Source organism: Pelobates fuscus, chromosome 4 (genome assembly GCF_036172605.1).
Source record: "Pelobates fuscus isolate aPelFus1 chromosome 4, aPelFus1.pri, whole genome shotgun sequence".
In the NCBI taxonomy this organism is placed as follows: domain Eukaryota; kingdom Metazoa; phylum Chordata; class Amphibia; order Anura; family Pelobatidae; genus Pelobates; species Pelobates fuscus.
Window position 1 is genome coordinate 65,912,086 of NC_086320.1, and position 19,917 is coordinate 65,932,002.

At 43.9% G+C, this 19,917-nt stretch overlaps 1 protein-coding gene across 1 annotated transcript in view; it reads right to left on the minus strand.

The window, feature by feature from the left end:
• NECAB1 (N-terminal EF-hand calcium binding protein 1) overlaps positions 1 to 19,917 on the minus strand; it is a 219,049-nt gene that overhangs the window by 7,629 nt on the left and 191,503 nt on the right. Inside the window, exons 9-10 of the mRNA XM_063451266.1 lie at positions 19,122 to 19,175; positions 9,065 to 9,177 (exon numbers count right to left, since the gene is read on the minus strand). Of these exons, the coding sequence (XP_063307336.1) occupies positions 9,065 to 9,177; positions 19,122 to 19,175 (167 nt within the window). The remainder of the gene's footprint in view (positions 1 to 9,064; positions 9,178 to 19,121; positions 19,176 to 19,917) is intronic.

Genomic DNA, 19,917 nt, shown 5'->3' on the forward strand with positions numbered 1-19,917 from the left:
ATTACATTCGTTACAAATGTATATATAACAAATATGTGCTAGATTTTTTTTTCTTTTTAAGAAAGTCACAAAAAATGATTAACATTTACGTATCTAGTAAAATATACAATACTTCTGAAATGGCCATTTATATTGATATTTTTTCAAAAGAAATTCATGATACCATAAATTACCAGCAGATGGTGCTATATGATTATCTTATGTCTACTGCTTGTTTTTATTTTACGATATTGACAATTTGGGATTTATTTGCCAAACAGGGTATTGCCGAGAAATTTCAGGATTTTATTAAAGGACACGGAGGCTCATATTATGCTTATCTCTTTCTTTAATATACCTCAGCAGCAAAGAAAAAAGTTTTAAAACATTAAAAGAATCAACTAGGATAGGTACTACAGGGGTTAACCTAGTATGCTATCCTTAGCCAATAGGAACAGTCCATGTATCCATGTCCACCCATGTGACCTCTCTTCTCCCTCTTTCTTTGCTGCTGCCTCAGCTAAGTATCACCTAATTTTAGCTCTCTGTATTTGAGTTAAATTATTGTTGATTTTGGTTGTAATAGATTGATTTGTGTTTATATTATTGTTTTACATTAATATTGTACATAATTTGCTGATTTCAGGGAGGTAGAAAGAGTGTTTTAGTGTCCCTTTATAGGGATTTCTATAGGTAGAGGAGGGGCAGCCCTGGTGTTTACTGGGGCTTATGCCCCTAACTTCGTACTGTGGACCGGGCTTTTTCCTCCGGTCCAAGAAACACTCTCCCCCCTCCCCTATCCCGCTGGGTAGTTTATTACCCGCAATCTGTCGTTTTATTTCCCTCATAGCTTCCGCGGCTTCAGTGCGGACATTTCACTGAGCCGCCCGTGCATGCGCATTCTCGGTCGCATAGCGCGGCGGCCATTTTCCCCTCTAACGGCAGAAATTTGCCGCGCTTTTCTCCCGACGCTCCCAACCCACTGGGCGGGAGCGCGAGGAAGGGGTAGTGGCTAATAACTGTCAGCCAGCTTTGTGTCCCTTTGCAGCCATTTCGGAGGGAACACTAGGTAAGCTGACAGCTTGTTTGTGCCTTGCCCTATCTCCTCAATTTTAGTTACCTTTTAAGGTAAATTCTTCCCTGTGTCCTTGATTACTAATATTAAAGGGCCAGTATTGTTCTGCATCACAGCAGTTATAATTAAATTGTTTATTCCGAGGGCCAATATTACTGTGCAAAATTAGTGACTTTTGGAGCAGACTTAATTATATATATATAATGCAGCAGCCTAAGGAACAAGAATGTGCCAGGTCAGCTGCGAGCAATAAGGACACCACAGGTGGGTCCCTTGCCCCACAACCTATCTCCCCTCTAGGGGAAGAGGTGGCGTCTGGGGAACAATTGAACTCTGAAGAGTTCCATTCCTTATTAGATGCAACCATGACTAAATCAGTCACGCAGGCAATCTATACGGCTATGGGGGCGATGTCTGACAATCTGACCCTATCCATTAGTAATGCCATTATGGCGTCTGGTCATAACCACAGAGGCCCCAGCTCCAAGGCCCAAGATGAAAAGCCTGCCCCCCTTAGCGGTCGCAAGGCTACTAAAAAGACCCATTATATGGGAAAACAAACCTCCAAAACTGATTTTACGGACAGGTTGCGCCCTGTCACTGATGAGGACGTGGGGCCCCCACGTAAGAGAGCCTCCCACCGGGCAAAAAAGGTGAGGTCATGAAATGGGCAAGAGCCCAAACAGAAATATCCGACACTGATTCGGACCAAGAGGAGGTATTGAGCGAGCCAGAAGAGATGGGCTCATTGGAATCGGAGAACTCTTCTCCAGAGCACAGTTTAACTGGCAAAACAGCCAACAAAGGCCAAAAGCCAGCGGATGATTCAATTATTTTAGATCCGCAAGGGGAACCCCTATTTAATCCTGATGACCTTCAGCACCCGAGGTCGACAGAATGGTTTCCTGCTGACCATGTGGCCCAATATATAGCGGCCAGAATTATGAAACCCCTGGACAAAGGTACCAGGAATAAGTTGAGGGCAGAATGCCCACGCCCGACAGTCCCGGATATGGCTTGCGCCACACCAGAATTGGACCCCCAAATTGCCCAGTTTCTGGGTAAATCGGGCTGGAAAGCCAAGAAAGGGCTGGATTATTCTCTGCGCCATTGCCAGGACAAGGTGCTGGATTCTTTAGGCCCCAGTGCAAAAATATTCGACATGGTCGAAGCGGCACTTTAAGGGGACACACCAGTGGACCTATTGGCCATCAGAGAGTGGGCACAACGCTCTATATGCCTGATTGGCAATTCCAATGCGGCACTTTGTACAGAAAGGCGCAAAGTGGTTCTTATGAAAATCGACCCTAAGCTGGTCAACATGGCATTGTCTGAACCTGGACCGCAGGCAAAAGGTCTCCTTTTTGGAGACAATTTTGTCAAAGAATTAGGCAATTACGTTAATACATTCACAGCCCTGGACAAAGCACAAACAAACTTAAAGCGTGTGTTCGCCCCAAAGGTTTTGGGGGGGCTGGCAGACAACGGGGCCGTCTGTCCAGCCGTTCATCTAGGAGCTCCTATCTAGGGGCTACCGAGGCTCCTCTTCACCAAGATTCCCACAGGTGGAAACCAGAAACCCCTCACCCTTCTTCCCTATCAGGGGCAGGGCATGGCAACCCAGAGGACGCAGAGGCACCACTTACTGCCGACGGCCTTATGGTGAGTACCTTTCAGAATTCCCATTCTTGTACACCATATGTGGGGGGCAGACTATTCCAGTTCATCGAGGCATGGCACAGACTAACGTCCGATGCCTGGGTCCTCAACACAGTGGGGGGGTACCACATAGAATTTGTTCAAACCCCAGTCCAAACTTCGGTCCCTCGGCCAATAGTGTTTACCCCACAAGACAGGGAACTCGTGTCAAAGGAAATAGAATTATTAAAGGAGAAAGGCGCGATCTATCAAGTCGCGCCTCACTCTCCAGGTTTCTTGAGCAACCTATTTCTTATCCCCAAAAAGGGCGGAGGTATGAGACCAGTGATAAACTTACGCCCACTCAACGCCTATGTGCGGTATCGCCATTTCAAAATGGAAGGGATTTATTGCCTGCGAGACCTCCTCAGGTTGGGAGACTGGATGGTCAAATTAGACCTACAGGATGCCTACCTCGCCATCCCCATAGCGGAAGAATGCCACCACTTCCTGCAGTTCCAATGGAAGGCTCAAATGTGGAGGTTTCGCTGCCTCCCTTTCGGCCTGTCATCGGCTCCATGGTGTTTTACGAAACTGTTGAAACCGGTAGTGGCGCTGCTACGCAGCAGAGGAGTGCGCATGATCGTATATTTGGACGATATACTGATCATGGCTCAAGACACACTCCTACTCCAACAACACCTAACTTGGACAATTACACTTTTAAACAACCTGGGATTTCTATGCAACTGGGAGAAGTCAGTTCTGACCCCTTCACAGTCCATAGAATTCCTAGGATTCAATATAGAAGCGGTTCAAGGAACCTTGAAATTACCGCAGACAAAGATCAAAACCATCAAAAGAGAGATCCGCAGAACACTAACTCGCCCAATGCTCACGGTGAGACAACTGGCCAGGATTATTGGACTACTTTCAGCGTCCATTCAAGCAATCTTCCCGGGACCTCTACATTACAGGGCCCTACAAAGATTGAAAGCGGCCCAACTACAATCAGGTCAATCTTACTCAGACTCCGTACAGCTCGATCACACAGCCAAAGAGGAACTCAAATGGTGGCTGCAGCACATGGAAGCGTGGAATGGCAGAGCAATCTTTGGCAGCGCTCCAGATTGTATATTAGAGTCCGATGCCAGCACACAGGGCTGGGGAGCGCGTTGTGGTCGTATTTCAACAGGCGGAAGATGGTCCCAATCGGAAAGGATGCTGCATATCAACAGCCTAGAACTTATGGCAGGAGCATTCGCTCTGAAGAGCCTTTTAGGTGCCAAGACACACTGCTCCATCGTATTAAGGATGGACAACATATCAGCGGTGCAATATATCAACCGCCTTGGCGGCACCAGGTCCAAAATCCTAGCAGATTTAGCCACGGAATTCTGGAAATATTGCCTGGACCGCAACATATCAGTACGAGCCGAGTACATCCCAGGCCTCACGAATGTTGTAGCGGACTGGAATTCCAGAGATCTGCGGGACGCCCGCGATTGGCGCCTGAATCGCGGAGTATTCCTACGATTACAGGACCTGTGGGGCCCACTGCACATGGATCTGTTTGCGTCTCGTTTGAACACGCAACTACCGAAATTCTTCAGCTGGAGACCAGACCCAGACGCAATAGCTACGGATGCGTTCCTCCAGCCATGGCCGACCAGAAAACTATATGCGTTTCCTCCATTCGCTCTGATAGCACGAACCCTAGTACATCTCTACCGCTCTCAGACGACGTTGGTCCTGATAACACCATTCTGGACAACACAGCCATGGTTCCCTTCTCTCATGGAGATGCCTATAGATCTTCCCAGACTACTCCCAGAATACCCATACCTTTTGTCGGACCCCGAAGGGAACCCACACCCACTGATGATGCAAGGGCAACTCAGGCTGTTAGCGTGGCTCCTATCAGGGGACCATGGGTCGTCCCGGAGGTTCCACAGACAACGCTGGAATTATTGGCGGGAGCCTGGGCCCCAGGAACCAGGAGATCCTACAGTCGAGCATGGAACTCCTGGAGTGGTTGGTGCTTGGAACAACAGGTGGATCCCGTATATGCTCCTGTGAATTACCTGCTACGTTTCCTGACATACTTATATGATCAAGGCCTAGCTTATCGTACTATTAATGTCTATAGGTCAGCAATATCGGCTGGACATCAAGGCTGTGAAGGAACACCAATAGGGAAGCACTTATTGGTGTGTAGACTCTTACGCGGAGTGAGGTTCGCAAGACCTCCACAACCCAGATATGCATCAACGTGGGACGTAAACCTAGTCCTAAATTTATTGGAATTATGGCCACAGAATTCTGACCTTACACTTAAACAGCTATCAGCGAAACTGGCCATGCTCTTCTGCTTGATATCTTGCAAAAGAGTATCAGATGTGAGGGCATTGGACGTGGATGCACGTTCGTTCACCCCATCAGGGGTCACTTTTAATATTACCAGACGGACAAAAACAACGATTACTATGGTATCTTACCCAGCATTTCCTCACAATACAAACCTATGCCCAATAGCGTGTCTCAAAGAATATGAAAAACGGACGCAACCATTTCGGAACCCTAATCGGCACAAACTATTCCTAGCTATTAACACACCACATCAACCAGTAACCTCGGTTACTATAGCCCGATGGGTGAAATGGGTGATGACCTCCGCTAACATTGATACATCCATGTTTGGAGCACACTCCACTAGAGGAGCTATGGCGACTAAAGCATTTAATCTGGGATGCAGGTTGGAAGACCTGTTGCGGACGGCCGACTGGTCAAGGGAATCCACGTTTAAAGAATACTATTTTCACCATACAGAACACATAACATCATCAGTCATTGCTCAGCTTTGAACTAGCATAATATGAGCCTCCGTGTCCTTTAATAAAATTACCAGATTTTACTAATTTCATGACGTAAAGTCATGATTTTATAAAGGACACGGAGGCGAATATTAGCCCACCCGGTAAGTATCGCGAAACAAACATGATAAGTATCGCGAAAGATGACTAGAATATCAAGAAAGATGTGAAATCCCACCCAGTAAATTGTATGACTCGTAATATTGTGGCTTGGTATGAAATGTAATGAATGAACTAGAATGACTCTTAAACAATATCGCTTACAGTAGAACATATGGTCTGTAGAGGTTCATATATTACAGGATTTAACCTTTATAACTGCGACACACAGTTTCTAGACCACACATTACCATTTCTTTTTTCTCTCCTTTCAGCTTAACGAATCACAGTAAATGCAATGGTTGATCGAGTTTCATCTCAATTCAATTGGTTAAAGTTCATTGTTTGATTATGAAGATGAAGGTCGACGCACATGTTATGGACCCAGTATCTACGCAAGTTGATGAATTGAAGCTTCGGCAAGATCAAAGAAAGAGGGAGAAGAGAGGTCACATGGGTGGACATGGATACATGGACTGTTCCTATTGGCTAAGGATAGCATACTAGGTTAACCCCTGGAGTACCTATCCTAGTTGATTCTTTTAATGTTTTAAAACTTTTTTCTTTGCTGCTGAGGTATATTAAAGAAAGAGATAAGCATAATATTCGCCTCCGTGTCCTTTATAAAATCATGACTTTACGTCATGAAATTAGTAAAATCTGGTAATTATACGTCAGATAATAGGTAAATGTAGCCAATACAGGAAATTAACTTGAGTTGGATAGATTTCACAGCTACACCCATTTGCTAAAATGAATTCTCTCGTCCCCACAATTATAGAATTGAGAGAAAATATTTTGAAATACATGGTTTTACATTTTAATTTTAGGCAAGATACTTATACATTTCTCTTTGTTTTCTTGCTTGTTTTCTGTTTAAAAGGAGTAATTCAGACTAATTAGTCTAAACAAACTCGTTTTTTAAATGCGTTGAAACCTAGAATAGTCTACATTTTATTTAGACTATGTTTTATATATAGAGAACAAAAGACAACAAATACAGGGTTTACAGGATCTGAAGGGTTTGAGGGTTACCCTTCCTCTCAGGTGTGCAGCTTTATCCCCCCTTGTGATCAGTACTGTAGCGCTGTTCCCTCCCCACTTTTTCTCACTATGTTTTATATATGAGATTTGCTGCACCCATTAAATGTTATCACTGATGTTAGGCCTGGGTATTCTCTGTAGCTCCATAAGCCTACTGGAGCATCATAAGATCTTCTAAACCCAGTCATTGCAGGTTGGTATTGGCACATAGCAATCGGCAGTCTGAGCTTGTTCCCTTACTGTAGAACTTGCAGTGGGCTGTCAATATGATTCTCAGTAAGAGTTGTGAAGATCTGAGCTCCTAAGTTTCATAGATGGCCATCAAGTACAGACCAATAGCTTGCCACAGTTACATCCAATGGGGCCTATCGGGTGGCCCACACACTTAGGGCCACCCGATGGGCCCTATAGCTTCAGGGGCCCGGTCAGCGCTGCGGCTGGCGCGACCGGGCCCCTTTAAAAAAATCGCAGCCCCAAAGTACTGCTGGGAGGAAGTGCCCGTCACTTGCTCCCTCCCCCCCGCGCGGGGAGGTAAGCAATATTAGCTGTATTTATGTATGTTAGTATGTATGTCTGTCTGTGTGTGTGTATGTATCTGTATGTATTTCAATATGCATGTATATGTTGTGTCTGTCTGTTTATATTTGTATGTATGTCAGTATGTGTGTGTGTGTGTATTTATGTCCTTATGCGTGTCGTGTGTGTGCAGTGTGCATAGGAATTCGTTCATATTGTTTATTGTCTGGCCCCCCACAGTGTCTGAGGGACCGTGAACTGGCCCCCTGTTTAAAAAGTTTGAGGACCCCTGTCATTATGTATGTATGTATATATGTATGCCAGTATGAATGAATGTATGTCTGTGTGTGTGTATGTGTGTATGTATGTTGGTGTATGTATGTGTATGTCCTCATGCATGTGTGTCTGTATGTATGTTAGTATGTGTCTATCTGTCACTATGTATGCCTGTGTGTCTGTATATGTGTGTATGTCTCAGTATGTGTGTCAGTCTGTTTCAGTATGTGTGTCTGTTAGTATGTATCTGTGTGTGTGTATGTATCTGTGTCCTTTTGTGTCAGTGTTTGTTTTTGTGTCTGTGTGTGTATTCCTGTGGGGGGGGATTTGGAGGCGGACCCTGTGGGCGGGATTGGTGGCGGCCCTGACATCCATGAACAATGCAGCCCTTTAATAGGCAGTAAGAAGGCTTGTATCCAATTTCCATTTACATCTATTCAAATACAGTATCTTAGTCACGGACTGTTCATCCCAAATACCTCCCCTTACAAGCTTTTATCTCAAAGGTCTTCATCACCAAGACATTTCCCCAACAGCTTTCTTCCTCAATGCATTACTCAGAGACCACCCCCCAAATTATTAATTTCCAAGACACTGATCAAACACTGATTGTTTTCAGAAACCTTTGTCATCAACTGATACTTTTTACAAGTGTTTCCCCAATAATCATTCATATTAACTGATCATATCAAAGACCTTCCCCAACAAGCATTCATTGACAAGCAAACATCACAATCCAGTTTAGTTTCCCTACAACTTCTTCCTCAACCGATCATTACAAACACATCCCCAAGTAAACATGTATCCTAACCACGCTACCTACGAACCATTCAAACCAAAAACTTGCCAGTCAGGCCGTCACCATAAAGACTCTCCTTACCAATCATTACAAACACAATATGTTTATAGTAAACAGACCACTCCTAACAATTTATATAAACACCCTTCTTTTTAGTTAATCACATACGCTTCACTCATTATTAACAATTCATGTAAAATAATTGTAACAAGGATGTTGGTTAAAGAAGAGTCAATTATCACAATTTAGTGCCCTTGTCTCATCCATGGGATTCTCTCAGAATATACACACCTTTCCATTTCCCAGAGTAAACTTTAAACTTAAAGGGACACTCCAACCGCCATAGTCTATGGTGCATGGAGGTCCTGCTACTGCGTCAGTGTCCTTAAAAATGTTTAAAAATGGCAGCAAGTTATGCATTTTCTGAGGATTGATTATCTTTGTAACAGTAGATTTCTATGACAAACATAGCACTGGTGTACATTTAAACTGGTTTCAGGTTTGTAGCTGGGTTTGTAATTGTCTGTCTGTCTAAGCAATGTATTGTCATATTCTCAAAAATCTTGTCTTTATTGCTCATGAATAGACCACAGTTGATAAAAAAAGACGTGTTCAATATTTCTGGAATCCTATTTATTTTGTATTTCCTTCTAAAATGACAATTTACGGAGCTGGTTTAAAACCAGTAGGTCTCGGTCAGATCAATTCACAAGTTTAAAAATGAAACTAAGCAACAAGTGATGAAGAATTGTTTGAAATACTCACTGTAAACATCCAGTCTGAGCCGATGCTGATTCCACATAGTGTTTCAGAGCGAGCCGGAATTCATCTAGTTCCTCTATTAGAACAGATAATTGGCGCTGAACAATCACTATGTGCTAGGGGATTCAAAGAGATTGACATAAACTGACAGTCAGAGAAAGAAAGACCTATTAACGCATGCATAGTTTATTAGAACATACTTTAAAGGCAGAGAATAAAGATCCATGGATCATTTGCATCCTTTGTGTTAATATATATTTGAAGCAAGAAGCTCTTGGGCATTTGTACAATCTGAAACATTTGTTCTGGGTTTTCAGTTTGGGGTTGAACACACTGTAGGGATATTATGTCTGTGCTAGGAGTTGCTGCAAATTAGATCAGCTAATATCATACTTTAATCATGCATACATCGTAAGAATTATACTCATATGGAATTTACTGGATTTTTCAATAGTCAAGAACCACTGGTTGAGTCAAAGCCGGAAATTATCCAGTCCCTCTAGTGCCTTTGAAGCACATTGTAATGGTTATTGTGCTAAAGGGACTGTGTGTCATTAATAGCTCTATGTCAGTTTATTTTCATTGCAAAGTTCTAAACTGTTTTTTTTGCGTTTGCATGCGCGGTTTATTAAAGGGACACTGTAGGCACCCAGACCACTTCAGCTCATTGAAGTGGTCTGGGTGCTGTGACCCTTTTGCCCTTAGTGCTGCAATGTAAAACATTGCAGTTCCAGAGAACTGCTGTCCTGTCTACCAGAAAGTCACTAGAGGGCTTCCGGAATCCAAACAGACCTTTGGTCAGTTTTCTGACGCTGGACGTCCTCACGCTCTGCATGAGGACCTCCAGTATCAGATTTTTCTCCATAGGAAAGCATTGATGTATTCTTTCCTATTGGGAAATCCTAATGCGAGTGCGCCAATTGCCGCACATGCGCATTAGGTCTCCCCCGCCGGCTGACTTCGGTGGGGGAGGAGCGTGGGCAGAGGCTGACCCAGTGCCTAGGGGACATTCAGGTAAGTGACTGAAGGGGTTTTAACCCCTTCAGTGCTTTGGGAGGAGGGGTGCGAAAGAGGGTGGAGGGGTGCGAAAGAGGGGGAGGGGGACCTTAGAAACTATAGTGCTAGTAAAACTTTATTTTTTTCCCTGGCACTATGGGATCCCTTGAAAGGTGTTTGAATTGAATTTTCAGGTATTAATTGATAACACTGATTAATAAAGAATTGTTACTTAACATTGCCTGCACACATCACCAAGTCAGTTTGAGCCAACTAACATAGTTACATGTCAATAAACAGAAGACTCCACAGCATCTTCAAAAATCATAAGAAAGCAGAGTTACTATAGATCCTGCAAACCTATTACACAGATTGAAAACGTTTTAGAGGTTTCTGAGCAAAAAGTATCAAATCCATTGCACTTTCTTTCTAATAAAATTTTTGTTTAGAGGGTAATAAACATTTTGGCATTTCAATTTAAATATATACAATAAACAAACAAGGTTATTTTCTAAAGTGAGAATTTAATCCCTTAAGGACACATGACATGTGTGACATGTCATGATTCCCTTTTATTTCAGAAGTTTGGTACTTAAGGGGTTAGGGTTAATTCAAACTGAATTTCAAATTTAAAGGTCAAACTGCTTCCAGTTCAACAAATCAGGCCTTACAGTTTAAAGGGAAACTCCAGGCATCCAGACCACTTCTGCCCATTGGAGTGGTCTGGGTGCCAACTCCCACTACCCTTAACCCTGCAAGTGCAATTATTGCAGTTTTTATAAACTGCAATAATTACATTGCAGGGTTAACTCCTCCTCTAGTGGCTGTCTACTAGATAGTCACTAGAGGGCACTTCCAGGATTCTCGCACAGGTTTTCTGTGCTAGAGCGTCGCTGGACGTCCTCACGCTATGTGAGGACCTCCAGCGTCGCTAAAATCCCCATAGGAAAGCATTGAGAAGCATTTTCAATGCTTTCCTATGGAGAGGTCTAATGCGCGTGAGCGGCATTGCTGCGCATGCGCATTAGGTCTCCCCAGCCGGCAGGCGTGATCAGTCTCCTCCGCCGGCTGACATGATGAAAGGGAGGAGCGGAGGAAGAAGCAGCGACGAGGGACATCGTCGCTGCCTTTGGTTAATGACTGAAGGGGTTTTCACCCCTTCAGCAACCGGGGATGGGAGGTGGGAGGGAGAGGGGACCTGCAGTGCCAGGAAAACAGATTGTTTTCCTGGCATTGGAGAGCCTCTTTAACCCCTTAAGGATACATGGCATGTGTGACATGTCATGATTCCCTTTTATTCCAGAAGTTTGGTCCTTAAGGGGTTAAACTCACTTTGAATTCACCTTTAAAGCGGCACTGTCATGCCGAATTCCGTTTTTTTTTTAACCCCCCTCCCGCCTCAACTACATCCAATCGACCCCCTAGTCACCCCCAAATGCCCCTATGCCCCCCACATTACCTATTTTTTATTCTTTATTTTCTGCCCCGATCTATATTCAGGGCGCCACCATCTTTGTGTGGGTAGGTGAAGTCCCTGTGGGACACGTCATCTACCCACACTAGATAGCCCTGAGATTCCCGCACATGCCCAGTGAAACATCTGGACATGCGAACGGGAATTTCACCTATTCATTCATTCATCAGACAGACGAATGAATGAATAGAAAAAATCAGACGAACAAACTAACACTGTGTATCAGTGTTCGTTTGTTCGTTCAGTTTATTACAAGGAGGGAGCTACCGGCGTGCAGCTCCCTCCTTGCAATATGTAAAGACAGAAGCGGCAGGGAGCAGTGCTCCCCACCACTTCATAAGCCCCCCAGGTCCCCTCCTCACTCTATGGGGTCAATATGACCCCCATAATAGCACAAGGGAGATTAAAATCTCCCCAATGCCCCTACTCGCTATACCGCGAGTAGGGGCATGTCCACTAAACAGTGAGCAGCCTGTGGCTGCTCACTGTAAAAAAAAAAAAAAAAAGGGTAATAAGGGGGGGACGGGGGACCTACTGTCCTCCCCCGCCGGCCCCCACCCCTGGACGGCGGGTGGGGGCCATAATGGGAATGAGGGGGGACCTACTGTCCTCCCCTCAGGCCCCCACCCCTGGGCGGCGGGTGGGGGCCATAATAGTAATAGGGGGGGGGACCTACTGTCCTCCCCCCCCCCGGCCCCCACCCCTGGGCGGCGGGTGGGGGCCATAATAGTAATAAGGGGGGGGGACCTACTGTCCTCCACCCCCCGGCCCCCACCCCTGGGCGGCGGGTGGGGGCCATAATAGTAATAGGGGGGGGACCTACTGTCCTCCCCCCCGGCCCCCACCCCTGGGCGGCGGGTGGGGGCCATAATAGTAATAAGGGGGGGGGGACCTACTGTCCTCCAGCCCCCGGCCCCCACCCCTGGGCGGCAGGTGGGGGCCCTAATGGTAAAAGGGGGGGGACCTACTGTCCTCCCCCCCGCCCCCCACCCCTGGGCGGCGGGTGGGGGCACTAAGTAAATTCCCCCCCCCCCCATCATGGTGACTAGGGGTGCCCAAGCCCCTAGTCACCCACCCCCCACCCAAATAAAAAATGCCCCTACCTACCCCCCTCACCCTAAAAAATAGTGAGGGGGGAATAAAATTGCTAACCTGTAAAGTAAAATTAAACTTACCATTCGACGTCTTCTTTTTTCTAAAATCTTCATTTTCAGCCCCAAAAAAGGCCAAATAAAAAACCATCATAGCCGTCGAACTAAAAATAAAATAAAAAACCCGAGCGCAAAAAAAAATAATCCATCTTCACCCATAGAGGGCTCCGCGCAGACTGAGCTCCGCAGGGCGGGGCAAGGCTTATAAAACATATAAAGCCTTGCCCCGCCCTGCAATTAGCCTAAGAACACTCTGATTGGTGGGTTTAAGCCAATCAGAGTGCTCTTTGTCATTTTACAAGCGTGGGAAAGTTCTTTGGAATTTTCCCACGCTTGTAAAATGACACAGAGCACTGTGATTGGATGGCTTGAAATCCATCCAATCACAGTGCTCTGTGTAATTTTACAAGCGTGGGAAAATTCCAAAGAACTTTCCCACGCTTGTAAAATGACACAGAGCACTGTGATTGGATGGATTTCAAGCCATCCAATCACAGTGCTCTGTGTCATTTTACAAGCGTGGGAAAATTCCAAAGAACTTTCCCACGCTTGTAAAATGACACAGAGCACTGTGATTGGATGGATTGAAATCCATCCAATCACAGTGCTCTGTGTCATTTTACAAGCGTGGGAAAATTCCAAAGAACTTTCCCACGCTTGTAAAATGACACAGAGCACTGTGATTGGATGGATTTCAAGCCATCCAATCACAGTGCTCTGTGTCATTTTACAAGCGTGGGAAAATTCCAAAGAACTTTCCCACGCTTGTAAAATGACAAAGAGCACTCTGATTGGCTTAAACCCACCAATCAGAGTGTTCTTAGGCTAATTGCAGGGCGGGGCAAGGCTTTATAAGCCTTGCCCCGCCCTGCGGAGCTCAGTCTGCGCGGAGCCCTCCATGGGTGAAGATGGATTATTTTTATGTGCGCTCGGGTTTTTTCTTTTTCGTCTGGGTTTTTTTTTTTGCGCTCTGGTTTTTTATTTTATTTTTAGTTCGACGGCTATGATGGTTTTTTATTTGGCGTTTTTTGGGGCTGAAAAATGAAGATTTTAGAAAAAAGAAGACGTCGAATGGTAAGTTTAATTTTACTTTACAGGTTAGCAATTTTATTCCCCCCTCACTATTTTTTAGGGTGAGGGGGGTAGGTAGGGGCATTTTTTATTTGGGTGGGGGGTGGGTGACTAGGGGCTTGGGCACCCCTAGTCACCTTGATGGGGGGGGGAATTTACTTAGTGCCCCCACCCGCCGCCCAGGGGTGGGGGCCGGGGGGGGCAGTAGGCCCCCCTCCTTATTACTATGATGGCCCCCACCCGCCGCCCAGGGGTGGGGGCCGGGGGGGGAGGACAGTAGGTCCCCCCCCCTCTTATTACCATTATGGTCCCCACCCGCCGGCCAGGGGTGGGGGCCGGGGGGGAGGACAGTAGGTCCCCCCCCCTACTACTATTATGGCCCCCACCTGCCGCCTAGGGGTGGGGGCCGGGGGGGGAGGACAGTAGGTCCCCCCCCTACTACTATTATGGCCCCCACCTGCCGCCCAGGGGTGGGGGCCGGGGGGGAGGACAGTAGGTCCCCCCCTTATTACAATTATGGCCCCCACCCGCCGCCCAGGGGTGGGGGCCGGGGGGGGAGGACAGTAGGTCCCCCCCCTCTTATTACCATTATGGCCCCCACCCGCCGGCCAGGGGTGGGGGCCGGGGGGGAGGACAGTAGGTCCCCCCCCCCCCTCCCTACTACTATCATGGCCCCCACCCGCCGCCCAGGGGTGGGGCCGGGGGGGAGGACAGTAGGTCCCCCCCTTTATTACCATTATGGCCCCCACCGCTCAGGGGTGGGGGCCGGGGGGGGGTGGGGGACAATAGGTCTCCCTCCCTTATTTTACTTTACAGCCCCCACCCGTCGTTTAGGGGTGGGGGGCAATATTTTTTTTTTTTTTAGTTTTTTTTTTACAGTGAGCAGCCACAGGCTGCTCACTGCTTACTAGACATGCCCCTACTCGCGGTATAGCGAGTAGGGGCATATTATTTACTAATACCAAGTCATTTTTACTTAGTGTTAGTAAATTTGGCTGAAAGACCAATTTAGGTCTTTCAGCCTTTTAGTAGATAGCTCCCTGATACCGTGGGAATTAGGGAGTTATCTACTAAGCGGCTGCAAGATGCAGCCACAGCAATGAATAGGATCGGAGTTTCATTCATTTGAATGAAATTCCGATCCGAACAAAGTACCGAATTGCATCCTAACACCAATGGAGAAACAGTGCTCATTCTGTTAGGATGCAATTCGGCAGTTTTGCCGGCGTTCTGTCTAAGTGACAGGACTTTCGGCAATACTGACAGGAAGCATTGTGGGAACTGGGAGGAAAGCTAGGGATCATGGGAAAATTGCTCTGACCAGCGGAAATGAAGCACACTTTGCTCCTCCGCTGGTCAGAGCTGGTCAAGCGGAGGAATCCTCCATAAGACAAAGAGTCCCTACTTTGTCTTATGATTTTAAAGAAAACTAAAGAAGACAGGAAGAAAAGAATAACAGATCCCGAGAGAGGGGGAGAAGAGGAAGAGATTGAGGAAAGGTAAGTTCGGCATGACAGTGCCGCTTTAATTCTCACTTTTAGTGAATATCCCTGAAAATCTATTGATGGCAGGAAAATATTTGCTAGATATCAATGAATCTGGAAAAAAAATATTAAAGGAACACTCCAAGTACCTTAACATTTCCCATTTAAGTAGTTAAACCATTTAACTGTTTGACTTCTTACTATTGATTATTATTGAATAACCCTGTTTGTTTATTGCATACATTTTAATTGGATTCTGCTGTGCTATGTCACTGTGCAGAGCTAGATGCCTCTCTAAGATGCTTCCATTAGCTCGACTGAGCTAAACCCTGCTGTGCACTGCCTGCTCATTGACTGAGAGTGCTAGCTAACTGCTCTCAGCCAATGAGCTAAGCACTGCAGAGATTAACCCAGAGCCTAACGCTTTGGGCTGTCAGAGCAGCAGTGATCAGTGCCCAGCAGACCAGTCAAGCGTTAGCAGGGGGCCGCCCTGGCACCACATCCACTACAGTGTGCCGTAGGAATGTTCCTTTCAATTTTTTTTTTTACATACTTAACATTTGTGCAGAAACTGGCAGACGTGAAAGTTAGAGGTATATCCCGAATATCACAAAGGTACAGATATCCATGAGAGGTATATTGAAATCTAATAGCAAATATATGTTAAAGGGTTATTCCAACGTCCATGAGCACGTCTGCTTGTAGACGTAGTCATGGAGGAAGGAATGTGTAAGGGCAGTGTTTCAGCTTGAAAGTAACACTGCACATCCAGAGTTATTTGCACTTTTGTGCTGGGGATAGTTATAACACCAGCAAACAATACTTTGGCATCCTGGTCTGCCTAATATCAATTCTGTGCATATATATTACATCTGTTGTCAGCATGCACTGCACGTTGCCAATAGACATTCTCTGTTAATTCCCTTGAAGGCAGAGCCTGCACCGGGAAGCTTGTATCTGCCCTCTATTCCTACCTCACTGACTACCTCCCCCCGTTACATTTTTTTTAAAGCTCTCTCCTCCCTACTTTCTCCCCCCCCCCCCCCCCTTGCTAGCTCAGAGTGAGCTTTTAACGGCTCTGATGATGGCAGACGGGCACGCTAAGCAGCACCAGCAGGTTTGTCTGGTGCTGGATTCAAGGTAAGTAAAAATAAGTAAAAATGTATTTTTCAAACATTGGATGGTGGTGGTGGGGGGATACAGAACAATGCCCAATGGGGCATTATTTATATTTAAAAAAAAACATAGTTAAAAAGGGTTGGCGTAACCCATTAAATTATCCTTCCATAGTCATTTTCAGTAACCATTAAATTAGTCTATTTCTGATCTTTTTGTACAAATCTTAATAGCTGTTGAGAAAGACTCAAATGTTCCCATTACAAGGCTTTTAGCAAGTATGTTCATACTAAGTCAAACAGAAATAAGACCTGAATAGCTAATTAGAAAGATGGAACATTGCCAGAGTAATTCCCTTAACACCTATATGCAAATAGAGGATGAGTCTTTGAATTGTGTATTTTTAGACCAGCTTCTGGGAATACTTATTAACTGAATGGAATCTTTAGGTTTTCATGATTTCGATCTCTCATTTAAAACACATATTTAAGTGTGCTAAAATATAGTGAAAGTTTACAGTTTTTAAAATATTGACAGCCAGTCTCGTTTAAACTAAAAAACTTAAAGGGACACTATTGTCACTAAACCAATTTTAGCTTCATGAAGTTGCGTTTGTGTACAGTTCCCATTTAAGTTTTTTTTTTTGTAAAAGGTTTTTTTTATAGGACAGCCCCAGACAGTGTGTGCGGAACACCTGATTAATCCAATATTCATGGTAGCCATAGCTTGTCTTAGCTTGCCCAGTAATACATGTCCTAATGACACACTGCATAGTCCTACACTTCAGGAATGAATTCATCTGTTTCATTCATGTGACTTGATAACCCAGTACTTTTCTCTTCCAAAGAGATGAAAATCCATTATCCTTATGGTTTAAAGAGTTAAAGATTCTTATATTTTTCTGTTCTAGGGAAAATCTCTTTTATTCCAGAAAAGTAACTGGGTTAGCCATTAAAGTGTCAGAAGTTCAAAGTGAATTTCACATTTTATGACAAAGTTTAGAAAACTCTCCAAGTTAACTATGTTATCAGTTGGTCACTTCTGGACTAAAATTTGACATTTACTGTAAATTTACTTTGAATTCCAGATAATTCACACTGAAACCCAGTCTATATTATTGTGACCCCCTACTGCAGAGACATAATCATTACATTTTAACACTTTTACAAAAGTTACAGCAGACCCTTAATCTATCTACATTATAGTGCCAGGAAAACATACTTGTTTTCCTGGCACTACAGGGTCTCTAGGTCCCCCCCCCCACCCTTTGGGTCCCCCTCCCGCCGGGCTCTAGGGGGTGGAAGGAGTTAGTCCCTTACCTTTTTCCAGCGCGGGGAACTCTCCTCCTCCTTTTCGCCATCATGGGCTGAATGCGCATGCGCGGCAAGAGCCGCGCGCGCATTCAGCCAGTCCATAGGAAAGCATTCTCAATGATTTCCTATGGATGCTGGCGTCTTCTCACTGTGAAAATCACAGTGAGAAGCGCAGAAGCGCCTCTAGCGGCTGTCAATGAGACAGCCACTAGAGGCTGGATTAACCCTATTATAAACATAGCAGTTTCTCTGAAACTGCTATGTTTACAGCAGAAAGGGTTAATCCTAGATGAACCTGGCACCCAGATCACTTCATTAAGCTTAAGTGATCTTGGTGCCTATAGTGGTCCTTTAAGATCCTGACTCTCTTGTCCTAGAAAAAACAATACTACAAAGAAATATTATTACATGATTGATATTTTCTTATCATCACTCATTATTTATCACCTGTAAGTGCTGTTACATCTACTATTTTTCTTCTAATTTAATTTTCTCTAGCTAACATACTCTTATAATCTTATAATATATATACTTAGGAGACTATTTTTTAGATAGAATCATTATTATATATGCTACTTATTTCTAAATATATAGTATATGTTCTTGAATATGAACACGTGTAATTTTTTTTCCGGAATCAGAGGTTCTGTTTTGATACTGATGTTTTATATAAAACTCTATAAGAGATTCCGTGTCGCATTAAAAGTGGTGACATTTAGTGCTCAGTGCATTTTGAAATTTTGAGGACAACACATCAAAGGTGAAGCGCAGCAATATGGCAAAAACGCAAGATTTGGAAAGGTCATGCAAATCATTGTATTGCTCTCTTTCTCCAGGGCTTACTCTTCCCATTTATCCTCTTGGCTTTTCATATAACCCAAAGGGCACAGCAGGGAAACATAGAATGTTTTGATTAAATGCTTCCTTCTTCTTGCATTTGAACACATGTATATGAGAGAAACTAACTAAGAGACATTTATACAAGAGTAAGAAGTATTCATTCATTATGAATTCATGGTAACTTATATTATAGAGTGATATTGTCACATTTCACAAAACCTACTGGCATGGAATAATAGATCTGACCAAGTGTGCCTTTTCTTGGAAGATCAGTTAGTTGCTCATTTTGTGAAATGGGAAAATACTAGAATATTAGAACTATATACTATAATTAGTAAAAAGCTATAGTTACTTTTTTTTTTTTACAAACATCAGAATTCTTCAGAGATTTATTTAAAAAAAAATATATATATATATATATAAGCAAAATAATAAATACTTCAAACAATATAGATGTAACATTGTAATTTGCGTCAGGACATTATTGGATCTAGCTTGATATAAAATTTGCCTACTAGAGAAGTTTTGTCTAATTTCCAATTTCCTTTTTTTTTTTTTTTTTAATTTCTTTTTTTTTTTGCCATTATAAACAAATATACAGGTTCGTTTTCTTACAGAGTTTGTATTTCCTTCTAAAACCTCTTCCTCCAGGGCTTCCAGCTTCAGATCCTGATAAAAAAGAAACCGTCTTATAGTTAAAAAATAATCTGTGTAATAGAGTGAATTCAAGGATGAGTGAATTGAGGATATTTGACTATGCTATATGTGAAACGCGTTAGTTCTGCATCGCTGTGCCATTGTGTTATGTTCAGTATGGTAACTGTACATTTTAATTTGTTTAATGATGTATTAATAAACTTTGGGTTTTAGCCTTCCAGTTAGTTGCTTAAGAGTTTGTTGTAGTAGAAACCCATTTTTATTTTTATATGATTAATTAAACCCTGTTGGTTTTGTTTAGTAAGTAGTCCTAAAAAAATAATGCTTTTAGCCCCCTATAATACAACGGAACTGATGCTGGCATATTTTATTCTTATATGACGACTCCTAAATATGCAACACTCTGATTGTTAATTGTATATGTGAATGCAGATCTACATTCCTTTAACCTGCATTGCTCCATTCTCAGCTAGCATAACTAAGTATGAGCAATACCAAATACCCTCACCTTTCCTTTGCAACCTGAACGAGTTAAAGGGAAATAAAGAGGAGCCCCTATAAACCAAGGAGAACACTATACAGCTATCCATATTTCACAGGTCCCTCAAGCATGGTCTTCGAGTAACCTGCACAATATAATTCAGTCCTTACTGTAGCTTTACCTCCATTGCAGAGTTTAAAGTATTATTGAACTGTTCAGGAGCCATGTGATTTGTTCCATTCTCTATTCAATCTGAGGGAAATGTCTGATGAA